The sequence below is a fragment of the Trematomus bernacchii genome, unplaced genomic scaffold, assembly GCF_902827165.1.
Source record: "Trematomus bernacchii unplaced genomic scaffold, fTreBer1.1, whole genome shotgun sequence".
NCBI lineage: Eukaryota > Metazoa > Chordata > Actinopteri > Perciformes > Nototheniidae > Trematomus > Trematomus bernacchii.
In genome coordinates this window covers 9836820-9861378 of record NW_022988098.1, presented here as the reverse complement: position 1 = coordinate 9861378, position 24559 = coordinate 9836820, and the positions used below count along the sequence as shown (strand labels likewise).

At 38.4% G+C, this 24559-nt stretch overlaps 1 protein-coding gene across 1 annotated transcript; it reads right to left on the bottom strand.

The window, feature by feature from the left end:
- Window positions 1–5823: 5823 nt before the first annotated feature.
- On the bottom strand, window positions 5824–24230 carry hdac11 (histone deacetylase 11). The gene is made up of 11 exons (XM_034121964.1): window positions 24051–24230; window positions 23093–23152; window positions 21970–22118; window positions 19031–19131; window positions 17969–18085; window positions 16273–16315; window positions 14862–14938; window positions 13956–14018; window positions 11475–11571; window positions 8500–8678; window positions 5824–7832 (listed from the first exon to the last, which is right to left on the bottom strand). Exons 2-11 carry the CDS (start codon window positions 23125–23127, stop codon window positions 7590–7592), a joined length of 1104 nt encoding a protein of 367 aa, XP_033977855.1. The 5' UTR covers window positions 23128–23152; window positions 24051–24230; the 3' UTR covers window positions 5824–7589.
- Window positions 24231–24559: the final 329 nt, after the last annotated feature.

Here is a 24559-nt window from a genome sequence, read left to right as displayed (position 1 = left end):
AGCGAGTAAAACTCTAACACAGAAAATATCTGTCTATGCTGCCCCAGAACGCCTCGTTGGAGATTTCTCTTTTTCCATTTGTTTCTTCCGGGAACCAAAATGGACCAATCCGCGGAGCTCCTCACACACCAGGACCTTTAGCGTACATTTTCAACTTACAGGCAGTCCCCATTGACTTGCATAGAGCTCCCTGGTTGGTAATAGACGAGTTGGGATGGCGGAGAAATGCTCTCCGCAGACCCATTCTCACAGCGTTTATAAACCTTTTTCTTACTCAATATCAAGCCACACTTATTGTTTTTACTTCGGCTGTGAGTGTTTGTGTGTGCTCAGGATGAGTTTCGCGCTGTCTCGCTGTGTCGCCGACCCGGAAACCACACCAGTAAGCCAGTTCACTGAGCAGCGAGCCTTGCAACGTCCCGACCAATCAGAGCACACTGGGCTCACAGGGAGGGGGGGGGGGGGGGGGGGGGGCAGGAGCTCCAACAAGCCGTTTAGGACAGAGAGTGAAAATACATACTACACAGAGATGCTGTATGAGAAACCAATGTGAGTTTGGAAAATAGCACAATGTAAATCTATTCTAGTAGACCTCAACAATGGAATTATGATCAGTAGAAATGGCCATGACATGGGACCTTTAATATCATAGTTATCATGAATTCCTTTATTTTATTTGTATTTATTTATGTGTATTTTATTAGTTGTTGCAAAACCGTACGTATTTTTATTGATAAAAATACCAATTTGTAGAAATATATATCTGTGTATACATATGTGTATATAAGTACCCAATGCAAAACTCTGTCATATATTTGTATGTAATGCCACCTGGAGGGGTGAGGGGTCAGGGTTTACAACTTTGTCACGAAAGCTCAACCATTTGTGCTGTAATGTAATGGAAAACGGATATATTAAGTTATGTAATAAAGTACCTTGAAGCATGTTCTCAGAGTACATCATGTGATCCAGAAACCCTTTTGTATCAGCAGATATTCAGAGTCCCTCAACTTGCTGATACTCTCCACGGACTGAGTCTCCTTTCTCCAGTTTTAAGTTGAAAGCAGAGACATACGGGAAGTCTGTAGAGACTTTTCTCTAGACTGTATCAGATCTTTAACCTCTCCTCCAACTCTGCAATGTGAGCATTAATGATGCCTGGAACAAAAAGGCGAGTTTAAATCCCCAAGAGGATGAGCTACACAAGGACAGAAGAGCTTGAAGCATTAATTTTCGACATCTCTTCCTTCAAGGTATTCCAGCATCAGCAGTGGCTTTGATAACCTGGTAAAAGTCCCTGACTGTCCCTCTATTCCAGGCATTATGAGGGATTTTTCAAAGATTGCAGAAACAGCAGGGGGCATCGGCTGCTTTCATGGTTTCACTGACAATATGCCAGCTGAGTCAGGAGAGACACCATTCTGTTGTTAAACCTTCCCTCTCATATGGGACAGATTTAGGAAGAATTATGTAGATTTAATGTTAAAGTAACAACAGACACTTATTCTCTTTACTCTAAGGATCTATATCTGAAACAACTACTTTGATTTACCATAAAACAACGATAATATGTCACCAGAGATTAAGGAAAATGTACTTCTCTGACAACGATGCTACACACTGCTTTCACATTTCTGTTCATGTTTTTTACATTTAGGCCTGCGTGATCCTGTCAACGCCCATTTTTAAAACTGAGGGATGCCAGATATTTAATAACTTGGCACGCAAACACAGTATGCTGCGGGCGTGGAACAAGCAAATGAAATTGGATGGACAGACGCAACATGATATCTTGGATTCTGACCAAACCCCAAAAGCCTCTGCATCTTTCTAAAGCTACACGACCACAGACATGCAAACAAAAAAGTGGTGCAGAGATCACGTATTTTTGTAAGCTAATCTGGAAGTTAGCATTGCAAGGTCTCCCTCGATAAAAAGCAATGGGACGTTTCCATGTGATTTTGGAATATTGCAGAAAATAAGCTCTGTGGCAAACACACATTATGATACTTACAGGTTCTATTCAGCGGGATAATCTCCACATATTAACAACATGAAAAGCTAACTTTAAGCTATAAAGGAACTACAGCACGGTCACATGACTTCACGTCACCACCGCTAAGCTATAGGTGGCTAACGCTGGGCTCTAAAGGAACTACAGCACGGTCACATGACTTCATGTCACCACCGCTAAGCTAAAGGTGGCTAATGTTGGGCTATAAAGGAACTACAGCACGGTCACATGACTTCATGTCACCACTGCTAAGCTAAAGGCGGCTAATGTTGGGCTATAAAGGAACTATAGCACCGGTCACATGACTTCACGTCACCACCGCTAAGCTAAAGGAAGGCTAATGTTGGGCTATAAAGGAACTACAGCACGGTCCACATGACTTCATGTCACCACCGCTAAGCTAAAGGTGGCTAATGTTGGGCTATAAAGGAACTACAGCACGGTCACATGACTTCATGTCACCACTGCTAAGCTAAAGGCGGCTAATGTTGGGCTATAAAGGAACTATAGCACGGTCACATGACTTCACGTCACCACCACTAAGCTAAAGGCGGCTAATGTTGGGCTATAAAGGAACTACAGCACGGTCACATGACTTCATGTCACCACCGCTAAGCTAAAGGTGGCTAATGTTGGGCTATAAAGGAACTACAGCACGGTCACATGACTTCACGTCACCACCGCTAAGCTAAAGGCGGCTAATGTTGGGCTATAAAGGAACTACAGCACGGTCACATGACTTCACGTCACCACCACTAAGCTAAGGCGGCTAATGTTTGGGCTATAAAGGAACTACAGCACGGTCACATGACTTCACGTCACCACCACTAAGCTAAAGGCGGCTAATGTTGGGCTATAAAGGAACTACAGCACGGTCACATGACTTCACGTCACCACCACTAAGCTAAAGGCAGCTAATGTTGGACTATAAAGGAACTACAGCACGGCCACATGACTTCACGTCACCACTGCTAAGCTAAAGGCGGCTAATGTTGGGCTATAAGGAACTACAGCACGGTCACATGACTTCATGTCACCACCGCTAAGCTAAAGGTGGCTAATGTTGGGCTATAAAGGAACTACAGCACGGTCACATGACTTCATGTCACCACCGCTAAGCTAAAGGCGGCTGATGTTGGGCTATAAAGGAACTACAGCACGGTCACATGACTTCACGTCACCACCGCTAAGCTAAAGGCGGCTGATGTTGGGCTGATGGCATTTAGTAGTTTATTTAGTCGCTTGTCAACCACCGTTAGAGCCGCTGCTCCTTGGCGTTGAAAGGAGCCAGTTGAGGTGGTTTGAGAACCTGGTAAAGATGCTGGGAGGAGACTGAGGGGCTGATCCAGGACCAGTTGGAGCTCCTTGAATCCCCCAGTGAGAGCTGGTTTATTTGGCCAAGGAACGGGACAGTTGGGGCCCTCTGCTGGAACTGCTTCCTCTGTGTCCAGACTATGGATAACCTCAATTTGATCCCAAAATGATGTTACTTTTCATACATTAATAGGCTAATGCTTTACAGGCAAAAATGTATCAACGGCTAACCTTGATGAATAAAACACTGTATGATGAATAATAAACTATTTAATTATCACAAAAAAATATCTAGAGGTTAACACATGTTTACACTTTAACGGAAGAGGATTAGGGCTACGTACATTTTTAGATTAAAATCGGAAAACCGAGAAAAAAAGGTGGAATTTTCTTTTTACTCTTCAGAATTCTGACTTTTTTCCTCATCGTTTTGGCTTTTTCTCAAAATTTTGTCTTTTTTAATGCTTTACAATTAGGGAGACAACAAGGAATGCACTTCTTCTACTACTACTGTTTTTGTTGTGTAGCATAACTCTACTCACATTTGATCTTCACATTTTACTAGCAAAGCTATTGATAAAACACACACTCACAAACTGCCATGCATGGTTTAAGTGTCTTGCACAAGGGCATTACAGTACATTAAGTTCATGACTTCTTCATTAACTTCTGTTTGGAGGCAGGCTTATACACCTTTAAAAACGTCCTACAAATGCAATCTTCCCAGAAAGAGGAAGGAGAATCTCTCAGATTAAACAGATTTACTAATAATGTTGTTGCAGTAAAAGCTATCTCTTTCTCTACACACTGAAACACTGCGGTGTGTCTCTGTGAGATAATGATGGATTGTTGTTTGGTTTAAATCTAGGCAGGGAGCCACGTCTCTGTGGTTTGATGTTTCCCGTCTGCATCTCTCCTACATACATCTTCCTCAAGGTCATCCTTTATTCTGAGGAAATAGGGGTGCATAACAGTAACCGTGGAAAATATTTTTGGTTGAATTGCGGACACAAGGAAACCCTTTAAAGTAAACTGTCTCAACTTAATTTGTAGCCTTGGAAAACAGGGCGATGACCGTGCACCAGCGCCAAGAAACACAGTAAGGGATCAAGGAATGTTTCTTTTAAATATGAGCATGGAGAAAGTGTATGATCCAGCTTTGAACTTTTATCTAAATAAAACCCCTCCTATGATGGAATTAAGTATAATTTATTGCCAATATAAAAATATAGGAATTTAAAATAAAGAATAATGGAATTAAACCTGATAGTTATCTCCATTTTCTTGACTGTACCAGTATTCTGATTACGTCTTTTTTTATGTAACTGTAAAGGAATACAGTTACTTTATTTTTGTATGTTTTCCCGTTTCATGTAACCTGTTTCTCCTCAAGCCTTTCGTTTTGCTTCTGCCACCCGAAAACGCTTCTGAAGCAGAGTCTTGCTTAACTCCCTTCGGCATACTGTCAAAAATATATCTTCATATTGAGTCAGACTGAGTGCAATAGTCTTCCCTTTCTAAAACACTGGAGCTGTGAAAACAATACAGATCTGCTCTACTTCTACTTTCCCCACAAACCACGGTTATCAGAGGCAGGAGGCCGCATTGAGACTTTAATTATTTAATTGAATTCCTCCTTTAAATCGAAGTTTGTAAAAAATTAGTTTTTCTAAGTCAGCTCTGTGTTTTTGTTTAAAGACAAGGTTTCTATGTGACTGGAAGACAGTATTGTGAATTAGCTGATGATGGACAGGCATAAATAACAGCTTGTATTGGGAACTAATCCAGATCTCACATTATGCAAAGCATGTCAGTAATTGCTAATTTCGTTTTAAACACCTGAGCTAATTCTTATCTGATCATATTTCTGTTGTGAAAATAATGAATGTCCTCTTCCAATATGAGAGTACACATGATAACAAAGGTATCCCAACTGTAGCTGTCTACATGACAGGATGTATGATTACCTAGAAGAGCATCAGGACTATTTTAGGCATATGATAGCTATGTGATTAACATGATGATTCAGCCTCTATGGAGATAGACATATGACAAGCATGCTCATTTCTGACGTGGAGCTAATCTGAAGTAAACATTGAATACTGCTTTCTATTCCTCCATCTTGTGACTGTGTAACTCCCTCTCTTGTATATCAGCATGTGAAGGACACTGTTCAGGAACTAGTTGATGCTCTGTATGTGATGACTACTTCCATTCTGGAGAGGATCAGAGATACATGGATCCTGAGATTGAAGCTCAAGCCGGGGACCAGTGAGATTTTTCTAACAATTTCCATCTTGTTTTCTTCGCCTTTCCTCAGGTTTGGCTCATATACTCTGACAGCGCTCTGTGTCATATGTTGCTTCAACCTTTCCATTTAACTACATTAAAACAGTTTTATTATCTTGGTTTTCCAAACATACTCTACTTTTAGCATGGGCGTTACACAAGAAATTCACAGATTTAAAAAAAAAAAAACATCCAAAAAAGATATATTAGTTGTCACGGATGTTTTTAATATCAGTGTGAATGCATAGAAGTCGTTTTTAATGTCAGCACAAACCACAGACACGCAGTTAAAAAAATACAGTACAGCTTTGAACACAGTGTTAATTTTGGCAACATCGTCTGACAGGAAGGAGCTGCTGATCTGGAATCTGTGATCTCATATTAAGGACTGCTTACAATAAAGTGAGATGTTCTAATTAAAAGGTAGACACATTAAAAAGCACCACATCGGATCAAAGGCTTCACTAGCACTGACACTGCTTACACACTTTCATTATGAATGTGTCCAAACTGCTTCAAACATGTCCAGAACACAGACAGAGTTTCATTATTAAAACATTCACAGCCACATTAACATATTTTCTTAATTAGGAGAACAGTACTGTATGAGGTACAGTACAACCTTCAGTAAAATCATTGGCAACTCCCTGTTAAACACGAACGGCACAGATTATAGGTAGACAAAGTACCTCGTAACCTCGATGAATGAAACACTGGATAATGAAGAATAAACTATTTAATGATAACAAAAAATATCTAGAGATCAAAACATGTTTACACCGTTAGGGATGAGAATAAGGGCCACGTGAATATTTTTTACTGCTCAAAATTCTAGCTTTTTTTCTCCGACATTTTGAATTCTTTCTCAAATTTCTAGCTTTTTTCTCAGACATTTTCAGATTTCTGACTTTTTCTCCGAAATGTTGAGAATTCTGACTTTTATCCCGGTCTTCTTCCTCTTCTTGTAACTTTTGGTCAGATCTCAAACATTTTCAACACGTGGCCTTTATCCTCTTCCGTATACAATTAATAATACAAAAAATCATTAGATTATGTTCGATAGCTACAGTTTTAAGGTGCTTTTCTTCTTGTGTTTCACCTCTACAACTATTAAGAGGATAATTAATATAATTTCCACATATTTAAAAGAACCTCAAACCTGTTTACAATACCATAGCATTTTATATATTTCACATATGACATTATTCCATTTCCTGAGATGAAAGAAGACTCTTCCTAAAAGCTTCCCGAACATACATTAAACATAAAACCCTTCATTCTCCGACTTTACAATGACTATTAATGAAATTACTGCAGTCAGAATAGTGCTGTTGTTGCAGTACAATTATTCTCTTTCTAGAATTATTCCCTTTGATTCATGGCCAACCTATAGAGTAAAAATGTAAAAAAGAAATGCCAATCTTATTCGATTTAATGTGCAATCAAGCACTGGGTAACGCCCTCTGGTATTGAGTTAAATTAAACCCCTTTCTGTGTGCAGCAACAACCTGACACCATAATTACTCCACAATATAAAGTTACTTCAGCGCCTTCACATGTTACACCTGCAGAGGAAACACATGTTAGTGTTAGAGGTAGAATTAGTGAGACATTTCTGAGAAAAAAGTCAGAATTCTGAAAATGTCTGAGAAAAAAGTCAGAATTCTGAAAATGTCTGAGAAAAAAGTCAGAATTCTGAACATTTCTGAAAAAAAAGACAGAATTCTGAGAAAAAAGTAAAAATTCTGAGGAAAAAAGTAAAAATTCTGAACATTTCTGAGAAAAGAAAAGACAGAATTCTCAGAAAAAAGTCATAATTCTGAGGCAAAAGGCAAAATTCAGAAAATGTCTGAGACAAAAGTCAACATTCAGAAAATGTCTGAGAAAAAACAAGAAAGAATTACAAAGTGCCTTCACATGTTACACCTGCAGAGGAAACACATGTTAGTGTTAGTGGCAGGATTAGTGCATCTCAGACAGCAGTGGATGTTGACCCAGTAGATCCAGAGCTGCTCATCATGCTGGTCACCATAGACGATGACCCCTCCCCCTCCAGAGCCTCTGGACCAATCAGGGCCTCCCGATGCAGGTTGAGGATGGAGTCAGCGATGATGCGGGCGGTTCTCTTCTGGTACCCCCCCGATGTCACCATGAGGATCGGGATCCCTCGACGCCTTGCAGCCCTGAACACAATCTCATCTCTCTTAACGATGCCCTGAAGAAGAAGGAGAATCCACTTTATTAATCCCCATTTTTAAGGTATTTTTTATATACACTGTACAAATATACAAATTTGTGAGGAAAATTATGAACATTTCTAAGAAAAAAGTCAGGAATGGAAAATGTCTGAGAAAAAGGAAAGACACAATTCTGAGAAAAAAGTCAAAATTCTGAAGAAAGAAGTCAAAATACTGAGGAAAGAAGTCAAAATTCTGAAGAAAGAAGTCAAAATACTGAGGAAAGAAGTCAAAATTCTGAGGAAAGAAGTCAAAATTCTGAGGAAAGAAGTCAAAATTATTTAAAAAATCTGAGAAAAAAGTCAGAATTCTGAACATTTCTGAGAAAAAGTCAAAATTCTGAGAAAAAAACGTCAACATTCTGAAATTGTCTGAGAAAAAAGTCAGGAATCAAAGAAGAAGAAGAAAAATCCACTTTATTAATCCCCTTTTTAAAGTTATTTTTAAATCCACAGTACAAATATACAAATTCAGAGGAAATTTGTGAAAATTCTGATGAAAAAACCCTTCTGAATATTTCTGAGAATTCTTTTTAAAGTATTTGAAAAAGTCTTAAAAAAAAGTCAGAAAACAGATTATTTTTTACGTATTTCCAATTTTTTAAGTGACCATCCAAACCCTGGTCTGATGGAGCAGGTTCAGTACCTGAGGAGAAATGGAGAGTCCTCCCAGAGGGTCTCCATCCAGGACGTCTGTCCCCGCGTTGTAGACGATGATATCGGGTCTGACCTCGTTCAGAGATCCTTCTGTGTGGAGCTCCACCTTCTGAAGATACTCAGAGTCTTCAGTTCCCCAGTCCAGCTCCACCTTCCTCTTTATGGCTTCTGGAGGAACATGGACATAAATAATATCCACAATTACTGCCATCAGTTAGCCAACCTAAACAAAATACTCCTGGGATGTCCATGTATAAGAAGTGTGCTGCCCTTGAAGCCCTTGAATGCCTTGCCTTGTTAACAGATTTGTAGACAAAGAAAGTTTGAGGTTTGTTTAAAATCTAATTACTTACTTAGATGGCAAAAGTACACACATCCTTTCCTCAAGTAGAAGTACAGATACTTGTGTTTAAAAATACTCTGGTAAAAGTAGAAGTACTGACTAAACTTCTTTCCTCAAGGAAAAGTAAAGAGGGCTTTGAAATGTACTTCAGTAAAAAGTACCCATAACTAGCAGCTGTTTTAAAGAGTACCTGACCTCCCTTTATATTAATAGAACAATAATGTCATTGTTAGCTAATGAATGTTTCCATGCTGAACAACGGCAACATGACAACGTTTTCATTGGTCCCTCTTCTTTAGAGAAGACCAGGAAATGATGGATACACGGATCGTGTTCAAATCAATAGGCACGCAATGACTCTAAATAATAATGATCACGCCACCAAACACACATTCAAACTAAAGGAACCAGCCTGTTTGGAAAATGTAAGAAGTAGAAAGTACAGGTATTTGTGTTCAAAATGTAAGAAGTAGAAAGTACAGGTATTTGTGTTCAACATGTAAGAAGTAGAAAGTACAGGTATTTGTGTTCAAAATGTAAGAAGTAGAAAGTACAGGTATTTGTGTTCAAAATGTAAGAAGTAGAAAGTACAGGTATTTGTGTTCAACATGTAAGAAGTAGAAAGTACAGGTATTTGTGTTCAAAATGTAAGAAGTAGAAAGTACAGGTATTTGTGTTCAACATGTAAGAAGTAGAAAGTACAGGTATTTGTGTTCAAAATGTAAGAAGTAGAAAGTACAGGTATTTGTGTTCAACATGTAAGAAGTAGAAAGTTCAGGTACTAGTGTTCAACATGTAAGAAGTAGAAAGTACAGGTACTAGTGTTCAACATGTAAGAAGTAGAAAGTACAGGTATTTGTGTTCAAAATGTAAGAAGTAGAAAGTACAGGTATTTGTGTTCAACATGTAAGAAGTAGAAAGTACAGGTATTTGTGTTCAACATGTAAGAAGTAGAAAGTACAGGTATTTGTGTTCAACATGTAAGAAGTAGAAAGTACAGGTATTTGTGTTCAACATGTAAGAAGTAGAAAGTACAGGTATTTGTGTTCAACATGTAAGAAGTAGAAGTAAAAAGTTGTCAGAAAAATAAGTAGTGGAGTAAAGTACTGATACCAGAAAGATGTACTTAAGTACAGTAACGAAGTATTTGTACTCCACTACTTCCCACCTCTGGCAATTGTATATACAGTAATTGCAATAATGCTCGTAGTCATGTTAACTACTACCTGCAGTGCAAGAAAGCCCTTCATGTTTTACAATTGTTTACAAAAGAGTGTTTGTTTAGGAACACACTGAGTAATTTTATATTGTCTTAATTTACAGTCTTCACCAACATGTTAATGAGGAAGTGTGACAGTAAACGGTCGATCTTACTACCACACTTGGCTGTGGTTTAAATTAGTGTAGCAATCAGAGTTTAACACACAACATGGGAACACTACATGAAGGCTTATAATTGCTGCAGATGATTTCTTTCAACACAGAGTAAAGGCTTGCTAACTGTATTCCTTTGATCCCACAGGTAAGAAATTGTGTTTTTTCCATTAAGAATACTCAAATCTGCAGCACTTTTATAATTAACTAGTATGTACATTTTTAATAATTAATGCAAACAATGAAAAAGGTTAATAAGGAGACCACATGTTCCACATTTCAAACAGAATTCAAATGCAAAATGGAATAATATGAAACTGATTTCTTGGTAGTCCAAATAATGTCAAAAAATGGTAAGCTTTGGTCTTTGAAGGTAGAGAGAAAGATATGTGTCTTATGAAGCAGAAGGAACTGCGGGTTTTATCTTAAACAACCAGAAAGTACATTCATTTAACTTTCGTAAATTAATTATAAAATTAAATTACGTGTCGAGAAGAAGAGAGCCGAAGGAGGGGAACAACTTTAAAGGCAGTATTGTGACGTTTGGTCCCCAGAGTTTTGTTGGAATTGGGACCAAATGGCAGCATGTGGTTGTCAGATCAGCTTCAATGCATTGACAGATTAGTGTAAAAAGCAACGATTATAGTGTCGCACAGACTGCTGCGTGACAGCTTTCCTGCTGAGTTATAATGGCGTGAGTGGTCCTTCAGAGGGAAGCCATAGCAGACTTTAAATAGCCCAGAGTGTAATGTAGGGTTTGAGCTGGAGGAGGCAGCGCTCTCCACTCAAACCTCAACTTCTAACCAGACATCAGGAGATGTAGACCCGAAGAGCCAGTGTCACAAATGCCTTTATCTTATATTAACTTCTAGTGCCTCCCACTAAGCATATAGGCAACATTATTACATGGCACCAACAGACCGTTGCTAGGGATAATAGACCGTCGCTAGGGAGAACAAAACGTTGCTAGGGAGAACAGACCATTGTAGAGGAGGATCGAGAGACTATATGCAGTCATATCACGTCTTTATTTTGCGATTAAATTTAAAACTGATGTTAAATTAAAGGAAATAATATGAATATATTATATAGAAAGCCGTTCTTTGATACTCCAGATAACACACATGGTAAATCCGCTCCTGCACCTATGTACAATATAACACGTTATATATATTAAGGTTATCAAATGTCTATAAAATCAAAGGTTAAAAAGCAAGAATGAGGAAATGAGTGGTGCTTTCACTCACTTTTGGCAAAATTGTCTTCGGGGTATATGTAGCGATTGTACACATCCATGATGAACACTCGTTTATCGTCCAAGAAATCACGCTCGTGTCCATTCCCCTACAACAGAGCGGAAACACAAGATACATAACAACAATTGTGTTGCACTGTTGGAGAAGCCTGTGACCTAAGATTTTCATCGGCATAACTACACTCTAGCTATGTTCGTATGACAAAATAAAGAACCTTCAACCTTCAACATTTAATAAAAGGAAAGCTTGTTATTTATTTCTACATGAATGGATCGTTATTGTTTAGTTGTGTGAATAAGCAACACAGCTGCCTCGGCTATAATTTCAATTGATGTGCAAACGAGAGCACTTTAAGTGTCATGTTCAGGGTTGTAATTAGGATTTTACTGCATATCCTCAATATTTCCCTGTGTCTCATTATCTGCTGAGAGGGGTACTTCAGGCCCACCTGGATGCAGATTTTGCTCTTTGTTCTCCATGAATTATGTACTCAGCATCTTTATTGATCCTCTGCATGTGTCAATAGGTAAAGGCTCATCATTTCCCATAAGCTAGAGCTCAAGAAAAAAGTGCTGTATTGTATTCCTGGAAAATAGCTATTAACCTTGGGAACATTGAGACATGATTTTGTTTACATGCACCAGGTTATACAAGGATTCAAGGATCAGTTATTGTCATTCTGCAACACAGGGTTTATAGACAGTAGCCCAATATCATAAATCACAAAGTTAAATAGGGTCAAACTGAAGAAATATATACAGTATAGATTATTAGCTGGGACCTTTTGCAGTGTTTCACCTGATAACTTGTGTAGTAGATCATGAGAATCCCTCAGGAAGACTTTAAGCGACATGATTGCACAGATTAGTTGAATACTCAATTCTGATTGGTCAATTTGGACACTCCAGGTTTTTTACAAACAGACCGTTGCTAAGGAGAGCAGACCGTCGCTAAGGAAAACAGACCGTTGTAAAGGAGGATCAAAGGACTATGTGCAGTCATATCAATCCGCAGAAAGTAGTGAGTGAACAAAACACATAAGTTTCATCCATCAGAAAACCCTGTGAAATAACTTTTTTATATTTGTGGAGAAAACAACACTTTAGATTCATGATGGCTAAACTGTCCCCGGGAAAGAAAGAGAGCAAGAGAAGACGAGAGGTTAAAAGACATCAGATAATTCAGCAGAAGAAAACAGACAGGAAGTAAACACTAAAGGGAACAGCAGAAGAAGACAGACAGGAAGTAAACACTAAAGGGAACAGCAGAAGAAGACAGACAGGAAGTAAACACTAAAGGGACAACCCAGTCTCACGGCATTTCGTGTTATAGTCACAAAATTAATTTAATCTATTGATTCGTGTTCACCAACACGATTTTCACATTTTTTTCGTGTCACACAGAACGATTTTAAAAGCAATGTATTTCTATTGGTAGTATGTTTCGTGCCTGCAACACGTCTTTTTGTCCGGTCGGGTCTTGGAAGACCAGAAGCTGTGTGGTTCATAAAAACATGTTCTTACTCAATATCTTACCCTAAGCCTAACCCTATCCCTTTTATTTTAAATTGTATAATGTCTGAGTTTTTTTGCCGTCAGTGAGGAAAAGAAATGGCTCAGAGCCTCAGAATACTGACATCTGTATTTTATGTCATCTTTTTTTCCTTCTAATTTGTTATTATTTGGTGCAGGCACGAAACATACTACCAATATAAATACATTGCTTCTAAAATCGTTCTGTGTCAGAATACTTAAATCTGTATTTTTTTAAATGTGTTTTTCCTTCTAATTTGTTATTATTTACATTGCTTTTAAAATCGTTCTGTGTGACACGAAAAAAATGGCGAAATCGTGTTGGTGAACACGAATCAATAGATTAATTTCGTGACTATAACACGAAATGCCGTGAGACTGTGTTGAAAGGGAACAGCAGAAGAAGACAGAGAGGAAGTAAACACGAATGGGAACAGCAGAAGAAGAAGACAGACAGGAAGTAAACACTAAAGGGAACACTGTATGGTCTCTAGCAGTGTTTAAAGACTGGTTAATGGAAATAAAGTAACATATATCAAAATGCTTTTGTTATTTCGCCCCTGAATCACATCAAAAATGTATTAGCAAGAATAGAACTGAAGCCACTTTAAGGCCCTGTTTTTGACAAACTCTAACGTATATTATGCAATGTGTGTGTATTGTAACGACACTTCAGACACATCTCAGTGAAAACAAGCCGAAACACACACGGCGCTGACATTACTGCAGATAACCCAGTGATGGTCTGTTATTATCTGACGCTGGTATGCACTCAACTGTTTTCCAGAGGAGATTCTTTTTGTTACATTTCACTGATGATGACAGTGAGGGCCAATTTGGTCTGCAGGGAGCCGTATTGATTGGCTGAAGTGGTGAAAGAGCGGTAATCTATGTGGGCTCCTGAGCATTGACACAGAAAGAGGTAATGGTATCGGCTCACCTGATGAGCATCCAGATCAATGATGGTCGCCCTGGAGATGCCTTCCACTCTCTCAAACAGAAACTGAGAAACAGACGGGGAAATGTTTGCTTTCTCTCCGAAGAAGACACGTTCACAGTTCAGTATTTGTTAATGCATTGGAGTAACTTTCTTCCATCTTATGCCATATCTTGCCAAACTGCTTATGTGTTTTGAAATCTCAACGACATGTCAAACCAAAAAGGGAACTATTAACGTTACGCTTATTTCTGTAAAGATGGTTTACATTAGCTGTAATTAGCCTACAAAAGCTACAAGTCATATAGACCAAGTAAAGCAATGCCAGCTGCTATGAACGGTCAGAACATCAACGTGCTTCCCCACTAATCATCCATTTAGTCATCCTTTTATTTGAAGGAAAGCAGAGTGAGTAGTATATACAAATGTTTAACTTTGAACTGAAGATTCATAGCCATACGGCGTAACATGGGTAGCTTGCATATCAAATGGTTTGCTCTTCCACTCATAGTCAACACCTATTCCTAAGTTAAGGGGCAAAAAAGCCACCTAGAGGTTACTATTTATCAATGAAAATTAGAGTAATAGCAACATCGATCAAAACGATAATAAACATCAGCACAGTGAAATCCAAAACATGCTCCACATAATCAAATAACATACACAAAATGGCTTCTCCAAACATTAGGTGAGTGTTTCCAATGAGCTAACAATGTACTTAACACCAGTGTTTCTTAGCAAGTTGCTCGTCTCTCTTTTTCATCATGCACCAGTAAAGGCTTCAGACTGTACATTTGGGTTAAACAAATCCTTATAATCTGAATATATTTAACCCAAAAGGGTGTGTGTTTTATTTTTCAATTTATTTGTCAAACTTTTGATGCCTTTCAATAAATATCCAACAGTTACCTTGATGGCCAGAGTGATGTCAGCGTAGGCACAGAAGCCCCCCCCTCTGTCGCTGGAGCAGTGGTGAAAACCTCCTCCTGGGAAACAGAAAAACTCTGCATCAATGTCAGGACATCATATGAGCATGTCATTGCAAACCTGAGAAATCTATTTATCTCAACAGCAGCAATTGGTTTTATTGAGTTTGTAGCAGCTTATAATAACAGCTGCTGTGTCCCCTGTGTCACAACGTGTTGATGCTGAAATGCTTGAAGAGCAGTAATGTACAGCACAAGGAGGAAAAAATGGGACGATAAACATTCAATCAGGTTATTACACGATTTAGTCGAATACTTGATTCTGATTGGTCAGTTTGGACATTCCAGAGGTCTGCTCTTTTTTCCTAGCAGACCGTTGTTAAGGAGAACAGACCGTTGCTAAGAGGATCAAGAGACTGTGTGCAGTTATATCAATCTGCGGAAAGAAGTCTGATACATTTTATAATCAGCTGTGGACAACAAGCATTAGTTTCCATCTGTTAGAAAACACAGTGGGATACTTTGTGAATATTTATTTTTATATTTGTGGAGGGAGAGACACTTTGGATTCATGATGGCTTAACTATGTCCAATATATACAAATAAAAAGAGGACAAGAGAAGGAACGAGGTTAAAAGACAGAGCGCTGGACATCAGAGAAATCAACAGAAGAAGACAGACAGGAAGTAAACACTAAAGGGAACAGCAGAAGAAGACAGACAGGAAGTAAACACTAAAGGGAATGTCACTACCCGATCTGTCCCCCTGCCCGATCTGTACTGCGCATGTGCGAGATGGTCCGCCATATTGGACAACTACATACGGCAACTCTAATAGGACACTTGACACAGTGGCTTTTGGCAAAGCAGAAAAAGAACCGAGAGAGATTATTGTTATTACAACGTGACTTCACTATTATTTAACAACTCTTTTTATCTTATTTACAGCTATCATACTGAATACATATTTACTGTGAATGTATGCAAAAATGTATGGCATATAACAGAAGTTAAATCCATTTCTCACTTTTTCTGACAATGTATTTAACCCCAAATAAAAGAACCCAATAAAAAGAGTTGTTAAATAATAGTGAAGTCACGTTGTAATAACAATAACTCATCTATATCAGTTCTTTTTCTGCTTTGCCAAAAGCCACTGTGTCAAGTGTCCTATTAGAGTTGCCGTATGTAGTTGTCCAATATGGCGGACCATCTCGCACATGCGCAGTACAGATCGGGCAGGGGGACAGGAAGTAAACACTAAATGGGTCAGCAGAAGAGAGACAGGAAGTAAACACTAAAGGGAACAAAGTATGGGCTGTATCGATGGTATACTGTATATCTATACATCTATCCAATTATCTCTTTTGGTTACTGAACTAGAAACTCACTCACCCACGTTCACAGCCCATCCTCGGTCTATAGCCAGTTTTCCGGCCTGTGGTAGAAAGAAAACAAACTTCAAATACCTTTTTGAAATCAACATAGACAAATAAATAAAGTGTCCCCTTCCGAGTTAATCAGAATACCAATTGACAAAATAAAAAATCAACTTTTCCAACTTACATGAAGCAAACAATCATTAAAGGTCCCCTATTATACTGTTTTTCATCAATATATTATAGGTCTCAGATATATATAAAACATGTCTCTGAAGTGTTTGGCTCCAAACACCAAACAGATCATTGCAGCATTACCCATAATCCCCTCTGTTTCAGCCCTGTTTCCAAAGTGCTGATTCTCTGTCTGTTACTTTAGATGAAAATAAGGAGCCCCTCCCCACGCCCCTCTGAGAGAGATTTGGTTAAAAAGAACACAATGGTGCTCTAGGAGGAGATTCAGGTGATAAGGGGGGGGTGGGGGGGGGTTACCTTGGTTGGTGATTGGCTAATGGTTACACAAGCCAACACATCGTTATGACACCAAAATCTGATCAGCTCATTTTCAGACAGGTTTTTATAGAAATGGATCAGGACAAAAAGAGAGAGAATCTTTTTTCCTGAAACTTTCAGAGTCTCTTTACACAGAGGGGACACATGTTGATGTAGAAGAGACATGAAGAAGAGGGGACACATGTTGATGAAGAAGAGACATGAAGAAGAGGGGACACATGTTGATGTAGAGGAGACATGAAGAAGAGGGGACACATGTTGATGTAGAAGAGACATGAAGAAGAGGGGACACATGTTGATGTAGAAGAGACATGAAGAAGAGGGGACACATGTTGATGTAGAAGAGACATGAAGAAGAGGGGACACATGTTGATGAAGAAGAGACATGAAGAAGAGGGGACACATGTTGATGTAGAAGAGACATGAAGAAGAGGGGACACATGTTGATGTAGAGGAGACATGAAGAAGAGGGGACACATGTTGATGTAGAAGAGACATGAAGAAGAGGGGACACATGTTGATGTAGAAGAGACATGAAGAAGAGGGGACACATGTTGATGTAGAAGAGACATGAAGAAGAGGGGACACATGTTGATGTAGAAGAGACATGAAGAAGAGGGGACACATGTTGATGTCGAAGAGACATGAAGAAGAGGGGACACATGTTGATGTAGAAGAGACATGAAGAAGAGGGGACACATGTTGATGTAGAAGAGACATGAAGAAGAGGGGGACACATGTTGATGTAGAAGAGACATGAAGAAGAGGGGACACATGTTGATGTAGAAGAGACATGAAGAAGAGGGGACACATGTTGATGAAGAAGAGACATGAAGAAGAGGGGACACATGTTGATGTAGAGGAGACATGAAGAAGAGGGGACACATGTTGATGTAGAGGAGACATGAAGAAGAGGGGACACATGTTGATGTAGAAGAGACATGAAGAAGAGGGGACACATGTTGATGTAGAGGAGACATGAAGAAGAGGGGACACATGTTGATGTAGAGGAGACATGAAGAAGAGGGGACACATGTTGATGTAGAAGAGACATGAAGAAGAGGGGACACATGTTGATGTAGAAGAGACATGAAGAAGTGGATTTTGCATAATAGGTGACCTCTAAGTGGCGTTTGCATTCACTAAAGGATTTGTGTTTACTGAATAAATGAAACAAATTCTCAATCTCAAATAGCTACCATTATGGTTCCTCCGGTCTGCGTCCTCAAAGGCCTCAACACTCGCCTCTGAACCAGGAAATTAGGCAGGAAGATGAGAGGTGGGATTTCTGTGATGTTTGCCACCACCATAGACCACTGAGATTAATACAAAACACAGTTAGTGACGGTTAAAATATTGTAACTGTGACTTTATCCCCTAAAAGGGACTGAAACGTAAATAAACCCAAACAGGAGAATATGTGAGGTTTCTACACACGGAAAAAATAAAGTGTACTTTGGGTGGTTCCTCAGGAAAATCTAACACACTGTATATGAAGACGCCAAAACTGTTTACACTTATGGAACTCATTCCAATTTAAAACAAATGTAAATCTAGTTTTGCTATTAAAACCTGGGACTGTATTGTTTGTTAATCCTTTTTGTCTGTAGTGTTATTATTTTTCATTTTTCAATTATTATTATTTAAAAGAAAATTGATATTTCTAATCTTTGTTTAATTAATTTTTTTCATATTTATCATATTGTTTTTTTACTCTACTAGTACTATTACTTTTTTTTTTTTAATTAATTTTTTTACGATATGTTACACTATGTTTGATATGTTTTAGTTTTTCAGTAATAATGAGCCTAGTCTTGAGCATATATTAATTAAAAGCAAACACAGTATTTAAGTTTAATAAATTAGGCGTTAACCTAAAACACATTTTTAAAATAGGAAGAATGAAAGTAGCCAAAATGAAAATATTTTGATCTTTATTTTAGATGTATTTTAACATCCCGCTATAATCCAAGTCTTAGACATTTAACACTATGATTACTTCTTTCTGTATGTAACTGTAAGGCAATACAGTTACATTTGATTGGATTCTGATAACATAATCCTGTTACATGTAATAATAATCATAATAATAATAATAATAATACATTTTAATTATAAAGGCGCCTTTCAAGGTACACAAAACAAAAAACAAAACAGCACAAAAACAAGACAATATGTACAACATGTAAACCCTAAACCTGTGCATCAGTGCCATTATTAAGTGTCATACTGAGAGGTGTGTTGTGGGTAATCTGAGTGACCTTCAGTTTGTTGAGGTAGCGTTTGGTGTGAACCACCAGCAGATCTTCTTCAGAAGCTTCTCGCGCCTCCACCATGTTCTCATCAGTGAGAAACTGCTCCTCTGAGACAGAAACAGGATCAGTTAGACTCAGACTATCTCCAGACTGAAAACTGGCTAAGCTGGACTTCAACATCAATTCTAAAAAATAAACCTATGTACTAAAGCAGGAGTCGATGTTCACCATAATTCTGCAAATCCCCAAGAATTCCCCAAAAGTTGATCGTTGTGGTGACAAAACTAGCAGGTTTGCACATTACTTAAAAATGATGATATTAAATAATTAACAATATTAATACAAATGAAAAAACACTCCATATAACAAATGCTCAAAGACGCTTTACAAAAAATATTGTACCAGTCTTAAAAAACGAGCAGGTTTGCACACCATAAAACAAATATTAATAATAATAAATAACAATATGAATACACATTTGTTTTTTAAATCCATCAAAAAAAGATAAAAAATAAATGCATTGGAGGAACTGAGTGTTCTTTAAAGTGCACCTATCATGCTATTTGTAGGCAATAGCATAGGTCTCAGATATATACAAATATATAAAAAACATGTCTATGAAGTGTTTTGCTCAAAATACCAAACAGATCACCCATTCTAGCCATGCCTCATATCCCTCTATTTCACTTCCTGTTTCTAAAGGGCTGATTGGGGTATAATTATTTTAATAAAAAAGGAGGGGTCTGAGCTCATGCGGGACCCAGCAGCTACTGTCTAAACTAAATACTGCCGTGATGAAACGCCATATCATGGATTATCAAGGATTATCTCTGAAACAGTATGGAGCTCAAAGGCTTTCTCTCTTGCCGGTTATACCACAAGGTGAGTTCCTTTTTATTTCCTGCTTCTTCACACACATGCTCTCCAGTACAGGTTAGCTCTGAGTGTTAGCGATGCTAATGTAAACACCGACCATATTACGTCCAAAACAGTCGGGCATTGTTTCTGATAGCAACTTTTCTGATTGGGCCGTGGGTCCACATTTCAGATATTACGTCATATCGGACGCAAATCTGGATCAGCTCCGTTGTAGCCCCGTTTTTAGAGATTTGGGTACGGAGGAAAAGAGAGAGGGTTTTATTTTCTGACACTGCGTGAGTTCCCTGACACACCGGGGACACATATTTATGTATAAAAGACATCAAAAAGTGCATTTTGCATGATAGGTCCCCTTTAAGTTTGTAAAATGACTGATATATGTAGGGGCAAGGTTATGTAAAGCCTTGTAAGTCATTAAAAGCAGGTTTATTTATATTTTTAGTTTTGTCTAAATAAAAAAATTCTAATTTATTCAGTATTTGTTATATTGTGTATTCTTCAGATACTCAAATGATATACTGTATCTTTCCTACAGTTGATATGTATCATATTTATCTTACATTTCTATCTATTTCTATGTATTTGTATTATATATATAAATCATGTGTAATACTTTCTGCTGCTGTGTCGAACATTTTTCCCAACTTGGTATGAATAAAGTACACCTAACCTTAAAAATAACCACTTTGACCACATATTGCCAAGGTAAACATAGAAGAATCAAGGTTTTCCTCCGTCAGCAGAGTCAGAGTTCTATGTGCACTTTTAGCTCCTCAATGTGTTTGAATTAAGCTGTGGACGACACTTTCTCACTTTTGCATGCAGTTGTGCCAGCTAGCAGTTTTTGCCTGGCCTTGTCACCTGACTCCCTCTCAGAAGATTTCATTGCCATCTCTACACTGTAGCTCTGTGCATAAGACAATACAACCTTTGAATCTTTGAATCCTGCACAGCCTCCCTCAGCGAGTGTTTCCTCCTCGATCAACAACTCCATCTCCCTCTCCTCTCTTTGTTCTCCCTCTGAGTGATTCCCTGTATCATCATGGTCCCTGGTAGACCCCCCCACACAAATAACAACACAGACTATAGACTTTTTGCACTACTTTTTATTTTGTATTTCTGTATTTTATTATATATGTTGCATCGTTGGAGCAGCTCAGGTCAGAAGAATTTCATTGCCATTTCTACACTGTAGCTTTGTGCACATGACAATAAACCCTTTGAATGAATTGAATTAACACCTCTTGTTGTTAAATACCAACTATGTGCAATATGTGCAATATATATATATGCCGTTAATATCTGTGCAATATATACCTGGCTGCTAAATCTTCAGAACTGTTAAAGGATGTGTATTTTGTAAATAGGCACGCCACCAAACACAGATTAAAACTAAAGTAACCAACCTGTTTTGAAAATGTAAGAAGTAGAAAGTCGTCAGAAAAATAAGTAGTGGAGTAAAGTACTGATACCAGAAAAATGTACTTAAAGGTGGGGTAGGTCATTTTAGAGAAACCAGCTCGAGTGCGCTAGAATTTGAAAATACACAGCCAGAAAAAATCTGCCACTTCCTTACAGAGCCCATCCTCCAACACACACGAACGCGCACATGACCAATGAGGGCACGAGATAAGTTTGTGCACAGATGGAAGGCTGACAGGCAGGTAGGCCATCCAGTTATTTTAGCCGGGCCGGCTAAAATGATTGGTCGTGCTTTTTACAGTACTACGGCTTCCACAGATTACATTTTTTTATGGATTTTTTGTCAAAGCATTTCAGATATTCATTGCTATCGGGATGTTAAGAGCATTCCATGGAATATAACAAAAAGTGTATCTCGAGCCGGTTTCTCAAACTTACCTACCCCACCTTTAAGTAACGAAGTATTTGTACTCCACTACTTCCCACCTCTGGTTAACATTAAGCTGTCTGTGGCTCTTTTCTGCTGTAACAATGTAAATGTCCCCTCTGTGGGACTAATAAAAGGTATTCTGATTCTGATTCTGTATGTCTCCTCAGGGATTCACTCTCCCCATCTTTCACTCTGTTTCTCTTTTTCCTCTCACCTTTCAAGAAGTGAATGACTTTCCCCCACTTCCCTGCATCAAACGGATGCAGCTTCTCGAGGCCCATGAAGGTGATGTTGTAGTCCGGGTGGTACACGATGGGCAGACATGTCAGCGGGATGCGGGCGTACAGATCTGTGTGGTGAGAGCTGGAAAAGGGAAAGTAAAAAAAGTTGCAGAAGGGCCACTTATACATGGATTTATTGAAGAGGCCCTATTATGCTTTTTGGGGTTTTTCCCTTTCCTATAATGTGTTTTTTGTGCATGTAAATGGTCTACAGAGACTAAAATCCCCTCCAGAAACGCCTCCATTGGACTCCTTTGTTTACTTCCTGAACATAGTGACATCACTATGTAAGACTTGCGCTTCTATTGGCTAGCACTCCAACACATTGTACGTGATTGGCTAAGGGGCGGGACATCTCTAAGTGGTTGACTAATCACAACAGAGCCGGCCAGCTAACCAATCAGAGCAGACTGGACTCTGGTTTCAGACAGAGGGTGAAAAGAGGTGCTGCAGCACAGGCAGTATGAGAAAAATAAAGAGCTTTCTGAACCTTAAAGCATGGAGACACGTAGAGACACTACATACTGATATACACCTGAACATCAGCAGGAGAGGACTCTTTAAAGTAGAGACATTACATACTGATATACACCTGAACATCAGCAGGAGAGGACTCTTTAAAGTGGACCTATCATGCTATATTTGAATAATATATTGTAGGGCCATACCTATATAAAACATGTCTGTGAAGTTATTTTTTTTAAATAGCAAACAGATCATGCATTTTAGCCATGCCTCATTTCGCTCTATTTGCTGTATTCCAGCCCTGTTTTTGCAAGGGCTGATTCTGTGGCAAATGAGCTGCAGCTGACCACGCCCCCCTGCAAAGGAGGGGGGTGAGGCACGAGCGTCATGTTACCATGCTGTTACCATGCCACGGCAACCTCTCATTCCCCTGATAGGTGGAGAGTTGCCCATATAGGCGGAGCTTCCTTTTTCTGACGTCAGAACAATTTCAAATCTGTATCACCTGATTATAAGCAGAATAAAGGGCTCATTTAACCCATTGACTAAAGGAGCTTTCTTGGAAATGTCATGCTGTTAGTTTGTGCTCACCTTCCTTTCCCTTTATTATCTTCTTTGTGAGACATGTCTTTCAGGCATTGCTACTTTCACCTTGGGGAAAAAGGGAAACATGAAATGCATTTACATATAACTTTCACAACAGTAAACAGTAACTCTATTTAAATGTTTTATAATAAAATACATTTTATAATATTCATAGCATATTCTATTTGTATTTATTATGAATTATACTTATTTTCTTATTTATTATATTTGATTTGTTATTCTTTAGAAATTTAGTTTTATTTAGTTTAAATGCATTAAGTAATTAAGTGTTTATTTAGCAATTTAGTTTGTACAAAGAACTTAATATAAACGGGGGGGGGGATGTCTTAAATATCTCCAAATACATCCATGGACAATGAACTAGGACCCAATGCAGTATAGACAATACAAAGATAAGTAATACAACTAATTACAAAACTTTAAAACCTTTGCAACTATTTAACTGCGCAATATCCCTCAGGATTATCACTGTTGTAAAGTGAACATTTCAAGCAATGATATATATGTTTACTAATGCTAATACACCCCTGTTTATAGACATATTTGTGTTATAATTGCAGAACAATGTGCCATTTTTTTTTACCTTTAAGTTCTTATGTTTATTTAAAATATGTTTTATTTTATTTCATTTAGTTTTATTTTATTATTTTATTGTATTTTATAGAAATAAAATAAAATAAGCAACTATCAGTAAAACCCAAATCTCCCCTGGAATACATAAAGCATCGCGCATGCGCAGTGACATGTGTACATTTTCAGAGACGCAACAGCACCATGAACGGCACAGAGAAAAGACACACACACACACCGCCTCAAAACATGGATGAGCAGGTCTCTAATGATTTGTTCCAGGTTATTTTAATTTTGAAGACACAACGTTAGCACGGTTACTGCCTGAAACAGACCGGAAGTGTTTCAGAGGACAGAAACCGCTGTCACTCACCTGTCAGACTGTGGAGGAAACAGCCTCTGTAAATAAGAAGCTACTGCAGACTGTCAATATATTTCCTTCCCGACATGCTTTGACTCTGTGTATTCCTCTGGAGCCTGCTGACAGAAAGGAAATCGTGTTTTATTGACAGTATTTCTTCACAGTATCCGTCCTGCTGCTGCCCCTGCTGCCCCACTGCTACGCTCATTACGTAACATACGTAGTAAGCGCTCACGTAAACACACACGCACATTTAAAGCAGAAGAAACACGAAGTCCAGACAGATTTCACTTTCAGATTTATTTCACTGTTATTACTAAAGAATACTTCCAGTGTTTCTAATGCTCCAGGCTGGACTTAAGGCTTCATTTTGATGCTGCAAAATATACCCTATAGTTTCAATAACCCTGCCTGTAAATATAATAACATTGTGCAACAACACTGCTCTTGTGCAATTTACACTTGATTGTATTTCTTAAAACAATTTTTTTTATATCGGTGACTTCAATACTTTTATATGT

Coding starts and splice junctions, on each gene's coding strand:
- hdac11 (XM_034121964.1), bottom strand. CDS start 23,127: ATGTCTCACAAAGAAGATAATAAAGGGAAAGGAAG. Junction 18,086..19,030: donor GCTACCTCAACAAACTGAAG/GTCACTCAGATT, acceptor TATTAATCTCAG/TGGTCTATGGTGGTGGCAAA. Junction 16,316..17,968: donor AGACCGGAGGAACCATAATG/GTAGCTATTTGA, acceptor TTTCTACCACAG/GCCGGAAAACTGGCTATAGA.